This window comes from Nomascus leucogenys, chromosome 4 (assembly GCF_006542625.1).
Source record: "Nomascus leucogenys isolate Asia chromosome 4, Asia_NLE_v1, whole genome shotgun sequence".
In the NCBI taxonomy this organism is placed as follows: Eukaryota; Metazoa; Chordata; class Mammalia; order Primates; family Hylobatidae; genus Nomascus; species Nomascus leucogenys.
The window spans coordinates 75,882,054-75,889,329 of NC_044384.1; the positions used below are offsets into that span (position 1 = coordinate 75,882,054).

The window sequence follows — 7,276 nt, forward strand, 5'->3', positions numbered from 1 at the left end:
TTTTTTTTCTGCCCCAAATTTGTTTTTAAGTGGGCAAATAAATATTTCTTAAATTCATGCAACTGCACTTTTCAATAAGAAAAAGTCTTTTGGTTGCAGCTATTTGAGCAATTTCCCTTAGTACACCTATGAACTTTGGCACACATCACTGTTTCAATTAATTTATTCATATGTAATTAATCTCCATACTCACATCAACAGAAATGAATCATTCCACCTTATATTTTCTCCATTTGTACCGCTTTTATTTTTCTTTCCAACCCACAGAATATCTTTATCTTAATGTTCCTAAGTACTGGGCAATAACCTTTCTCCAATCAAATAATAGAAGGCAAAATTAATTCAAATTTGATTTTACTTTGTTTAACATGATCTGCTGATCACTTTCATCATGGCCTTTTTCACATCCCTGTTCCTCAGACTGTAGATCATGAGATTCAACATGGGGATCACTGTGGTATAGAACACAGCCACCATCTTCCCCTGCTCCACACACTCCTCTGTGGGACGTCTGAGATACATGAAGATCAGAGTACCATAGAATATGATGACAGCTGTCAGATGGGACCCACATGTGGAGAAGGCCTTCTGCCTTCCTTCTGCTGAGCACATTTGCACAATGGCAATGAGGATGAATAAGTAAAAGATGATAATTACAGTCAGGGAATATGTGAAGTTGATGCCGGCAAGTATGATCATTGTATATTCTTTTACAAAGGTCCCGGCACAGGCCATTTTGATGAGAGGTGGATCTGCACAGTAGAAATGGTTGATCTCAATTTTTCCACAGAAGTACAAGCCATAAGTCCATAATGTTGCTGCCAGACTCGTCAGAAAACCATAAATGTAAGGGAAAGTAATCAGCCGAATACAGACAACCTTTAACATTTTGCTGCCATAAAGCAAAGGATTTCCAATCGCCGTGTATCTATCAAAGGCCATCGCAGCAAGAATAAAAATTTCCACATGGACAAGAGCAATGAAGAAGAAACACTGTACTAAACAGCCAGCATAAGAAATTATTTTTTTATCTGATAACAAGTTTTCCAACATTTTAGGGGTGACATTGGAAGAAAACCACACATCAACAAATGACAAGTGACTGAGGAAAAAGTACATGGGGCTGTTAAGCTGAGGACTGATCTTGATTAACATCATCATGCCAATATTGCCTACCATGGTGATAATGTAGACCACAAGAAAGATGATGAAGAAGAGAACTTGCCATTCTCGACGGCTGGTTAGCCCCAAAAGAATGAACTCTGTCACATCAGTGAAATTGAGCATTTTCTGAATTCTAAGTCAATATCAGATACAAAACTTTTTGATAACTAAAATAAAATAAATATTAGGATGTTTATTTATTAATTTATACCTTCAGATGCTCCCTTTATACAATATCTATTAGCACACTTTGCATTATTTTCACAGATCTTTTCTCAGTGCTTGTTATGTAGTAGGCTCTACACTGAATAAATGTAGACAGTCCCTATTGTGTTACAATTATACAAAGTTTAGTGACTGAAATACACTGGTCGTAAGTATTGTGAGTAGTCATATTTCCAAGGTTATTTCATTACTTCTTAAATATCCCTCATTTCCAATGATGGCATGTTTGGAGTTTTATATTTTAAAGATAATTACAGTGGATTATAGTTCTTTTCATAATAGAACTTAAAAAGTCTACATTTTTACCTAATCTCTTTTTCATTATAAGCATATTCTCAATGATTAGAGAAGAAAATCATATGATGAAATAATTCATCAGCCTAAAATGTTATAAAAATATTTTTAATCTAATCTCATATTTGCATTATTTTTAACTGAAGAACAAAAAACATGTGACAGTAGCCATCAAAGTCAACTTAATGGGTGAAATATTTGTCCATGTTCACACTATATAAACATTTCCTGGATATGGACTCCCCACGCTAACATGAAATTATAATCCACTAGATATCACATACTGCTATGTTCTAGAGATTCAAAAATAAGTAAAACATACAGATTAATGTCAGTATTTATGAAGGTACTAATGTAAATAAATACTTTTTAAAACTTGGATGTATTCTCATAGAGGTATAACAGGGACAGAAATTTAGGAAGAGATTTATTCTTCTTTGAGGGTTCAGTGGAATTCTAGGAAGGTTTCTTGTATATTTTGCAAATTTATTTTCAAATATAAGATGTATCATATAGGAAACTTCTAGAAAATGTTTCTCAAACTATATTTCTAAGAAAACATTAGTGCTTGGCATGATCTTACTAGATATAATGGAGAATAATCCACAAATTTTTCTCCATCAAATGGGACATCTTTGTGTCCTGTCAAATCTCTTAGTGATCCACAATCTACCTAGTAAAGTTATTTACTGTACACATCATTCATTTAATATACAAATTTACACTCACACACACACTCACACACCTCTATGTATATACATATGTATGTATACATATACAACTATATGTATATAAACATACATAAAGCTTATATATATTTCTCTCATATATGTATGAGAGAAATTCCATTAATTATTTTGTCAATGAACATTCACATTCTGCAGAACACAGTGTGCAGATCTGTCTAATAAGAATCTTGAGATAGCCTTTCAGCAGGCAGTATATTTGTTGGAGATGGGATTGTGTCAAACCTTCTAATGGCTATATATTATCTTTAGAGCAAACGATTATTCCCAAGACCCTTCTTGTAATCTGCAACGTTAAAGTGTATTCAATCACAATTTAATGAAATTTATGCATATTATTACTGGTTAGCAGTTACCCGAAAAATTAGCAGTCAGGAAGGTAAATCTCAATGGATAGTGAAAATAAGTGAACATTTATCCATAGTAATAATCCAAAACTTTTCAACCACAAACTTGGAAAGAACATTTTTCTATGACTAGAGGAGAAAATTACTAAATGAAACAGATTACATTTTACATGGCTCCAGAGGTTTGGTTTAATTAATAAAAATTTGAAGGATTAATTAATGGGTACATTTTAAAAAATGAATAATAGCTAAAGTTCTAAAAACTATATATACTGCCTTAGAAGATATTAATATATAGAATGCAAAATCTGTTACAGAGTTGTTAAAATCTCTAAGATCCTTAGATTCATATCCAAACAGAGATTACAGACATGTCAACAGATAACTCCAGATTTCTGATTCAACAGTTTGTCTGTGGCTGCCTGAAATGTTCTTGCTGGCAATAGAGGGATTCTTATTTGGAAAGTCATATCTCATTTTGTAGTGACAGGGGTGATTCAGCACAAACAAGGATGTAGAAGATGGCATTGTCAGTACTCCCCACAAGCTAAATACAAAGAGCCCTGAGTGATGGTTATCCAGGTGATAAATAGCAATAGTAAAATTACAGGAAACTAGGGGTTAGATTTGATCCTAGGGGGTGCGAAGTGTACAAAGAAATAGAGATTAGGGGACCTCAAGAGTATTTAGAGAATTTCCTCACTACCTAAATTTAAAAATACACACATGACCTTCCCTTATTGAATTACTTTATTTCAAATTAAAATGCCAATAAATATGGATTCTTTTCCAGATCAGGTATGAAGCAATATTAAGTATCCTAGTTAAAGAGTTCTGTTTCTATCATCAGAGCTTGGTAGGATCCAGGCTCTATGACTTATTTTATAAAACTGGGCATGTTTTATTCTTGTTTTGTTTTGCTTTTACTTTTTATGTTCCTCAGTAGGACTTAATAATAATATCCATTTCTTTGTGTGTTTGTGAATATGAAAAGATATATTAAGTATTAACACATAATAAGTATGAAAACAATTATCAGATACACTCCATCATTCACTTGTAATTATCAAATAATATAATCCTATTGAAAATCTGTCTCTCTTTTGTGTATCTCAGCACATACATAATAGATAAAATCATGAATGCATTTTCTATAAATCATAAAAGAAAATAAAATCCCCAATGCAAGCTCCATCTGACAATTCCAGATAGATACATTTTTCACCAACCTGAGAATGAAGAGGAATATTCCCAATGTGGATGCAGAGTTGAAAAGCGCATGCTATATATGGGAATGGTAAACACTTTCAACCTGACAAAAGAGAAACTGGAAAGTCCACAGTGGAAGCCTCCCTTAACTGCTTGCCTTAGAAAGCAAGGAGCAATTAAGATTTTTTTTTTTTTTTTTTTTACCGTAGAAATGGCCCCAAGGGAAGTGAATCTCTAGAGAGAAAGTCAGCTGTTGAGTGTGTGGGTTTTTTTCATTAGAGTTTTCTATAATTTTATTTCCCCCAAACTCCAGTTATTTCTAATGAGTGCTAGAATCAAATAAAATTCGGGAGGGGATTTGTATCACACTAAACCTGTTTATGGGGTTACCCAAACTGTATATATCAAGTTCATGCTCTATACTTGACATTCTCTGCCACTAGGTTTTGCAGGGAAGATGAGTCAAGTATTATTCCCTCTAATTAAAAATACATCATATCAAAGCAGAAAAAATATATTTTCTTCAATTCCCTCATTTTATAAATAACAAAAATATTACTCCAAGTAGTAGTAATAATAATAGCAACAATAATGCATTTTTGAAGTAACACACACCAGATACTGTGCTAATTTATTGTAAATCAACCCTGAGGCAATTATTATTATGCTTATTTTATAGACAAGAAACAGTCTTTCAGAGGTTCAGTGATTTGATCAATGTCACATTTTCAATGAACTAGATTCATGATTCCAGAATTTGTACCATTAATCATCTCATCCTTTTTCCAACAAGTAACCATTACAGGAAAAGAGACCAAATTTCTTATTTCCTAATCCTAAAAGACTCTCATTTTCATTACATGACTGGTGTACATAATGCATTCTATCATGGTCTTTGTGGACTTAAGGGGAACACAAATCTGTTTTTTGTACAGCAAAAAATTGTGGATTGTTTCAGTGTCATGTGCAGTTGTCACTTTACTTGGGTGCCTGAAAATTTTCTCCCACAGCTCAAACTTGTTCCCTCTTCTGGCCTCCACACTGCACTACATTAACACCAGCCATGTTTACATTCCCACAAAAAAATGTTGATTCTCGTTTATGAAGTTGTGGAGAAAATTGCTGGTTTCTCTACACATACATTTTTCCTTCTCCATGGTAACACAATTTTGATAAAAGGGCCATTGACTGAATTGCCCCAGCCCTGACCCAGTATTTATAACAGTATTTGGCACATGGTAGGTGTTCACAAAATATTTGTTAACTGACGAAAATGGTTAAAGTGATTGAGTTTTCAATAGATGACTAAATAGATAGGAGAGGTACACATCTAAGTATTCCTAAGTAATTCTCAGAATAATGTTGAGATGTTTCATACACAAAATGAAGTTGTAGTTTAACGATGAAGTACCTTGGTTAAGACTGTGAAAGTTAGAGGTCTGAGTGCATCTAGAGAAAATAATTGTTGGCATAAGAGAATAATTGTGCTACCTATTGCCAAGAGTTTACTATCCACAGAGGTCGCGGGCCTCACATTATAAAGGGTAACCTGCAGTTCTCTGATCACAGACTGCTTTTCAGTTGCAAATTAAATAATTTTTATCTGTACTAACATTGTGTTAGGTTTAATTTTTAAGGTCAGTCTCTACAAGACACTAAATAGCCTCATGTGGTTTTTCTGTAAGTATGCTTATCAGTGACTGATAAGCTGTGAAAGCCACTTATTTAGCACAGAGAAATATAGATAAGACTCATTCCACATAGCAAGAAAGTAAGCTTGTCTTATTCTAGTCCTAATTAAAGTCCTCTCCACAATAGAAAGAAGGTAACCTAACTCAAGAGTTTCTTACTTGAATCATGCAAATGCTGTCTTCTCTTAAACACTTCCTGGAGGCTCCCATGTAAAATTAATAATCTCTACTCCTGCATTTTGACAGCCCTTAGCTCATATTGCTCATATTGCAGCTACCACATTTTATTACAGTTCATTTTAAGTGCATGCTTCATAATGCTAGACTACGAATAGGTTGAAACCGGACACAGTGTCTTAAACATTATTGCATCTTTGATGATTACATAATATTAAGTATTTTGCTAGGTACTGTAGAAAGTCCAGTAAGGTGCATAATATCTCCTATCCTACTTGCTTACCTTGGGACTCACCCTTCACACACCCAGAGATATACACAGACCACACTGACCCACCAAACACATTCCATGCCTCTAGCACATACTCCAAGATGCAGCATCTGTCTCAGGGTCCAGGGCAACACAGACTTTTTTAATTTATTAATTTTAATGGTATATACATTTATAAGGTTTTGTGGTTTGACATTTGTAGGATTTTATCTGCAAAATTTTTTAGAAATTTGACATTATATTGTATATCACTAAAATTAAACAATGATATTAATAAGTTAACTGAGGTCTCATGTTTTCCTAAATTGTATAAAACCAAGCTGCACGCTGACCACCTTGAACACATGTTCTCAGGTCCTCCTGAGGGCTGTGTCACAGGCCACAGTCATTCATATTTGGCTCAGAATAAATTGTTTCAAATATTTGATGGTGTTTGACTCTTTTTGCCTTCCTGATTGAATCACTTCTTAATGGTCATACCTGTTAACACCATCACAATGAAAATCAAATTTCAACATGAGATTTGGAGTCAACATTGAAACCATAGCACATAGCCATGTGAAGACGGAGGCAGAGATTGTTATTATGTTGCCACAAGCCAAGAAATGCCTGGGGCCAGAAGCTAAAAGAAGAAACAAGATTCTCCTCTAGAGTTCAGAAAGGAGGATGGTCTTGCAGAAACCTTGATTTGGCGTTTCTAGCCTCCAGATCTGTGCAAGAACACATTGTTGTTATCTTAAGCCATTCAGTGTGTGGTACTTTGTTATGGCAGCTGAAGAAAACTAATACTTTACTCTTCAATTTGGAACTGTCATTTACATGAGCCTTTATTAGTCTCCTTTTCTAAAGCCCAGGAAGGTGGGCTGTTTTTCCTTCTCCTCTGGGACATCTTCAAACTGATCCAACCTTTCTAAGCCTCAGTAGCTCATTTTAAAATTAAACATTTTTGTAAATTTTGATTGGTCTCTGCCTCCTTCTCATACCATCAGGTAGCAGTATCAGTCAGGGAATATATTTCTGTTTATTCTCCAAGAATATCACACAGTATCAACCACATGATAGACATATAACATGTGAATGGATAAATGAAAAAAATACATTTATTATATTATAGTTGAAGAGTTAAGTAGATTTGGGATTATGTTGCTTTAT

The 7,276-nt window shown here is 34.1% G+C and overlaps 1 protein-coding gene across 1 annotated transcript; it reads right to left on the reverse strand.

Annotated features, from left to right (window-relative positions):
* Nucleotides 1–363: 363 nt before the first annotated feature.
* Nucleotides 364–1,287, reverse strand: LOC100602900 (olfactory receptor 5M3-like). Its single transcript, XM_003275288.1, has one exon. It carries the CDS (start codon nucleotides 1,285–1,287, stop codon nucleotides 364–366), a length of 924 nt encoding a protein of 307 aa, XP_003275336.1.
* Nucleotides 1,288–7,276: the final 5,989 nt, after the last annotated feature.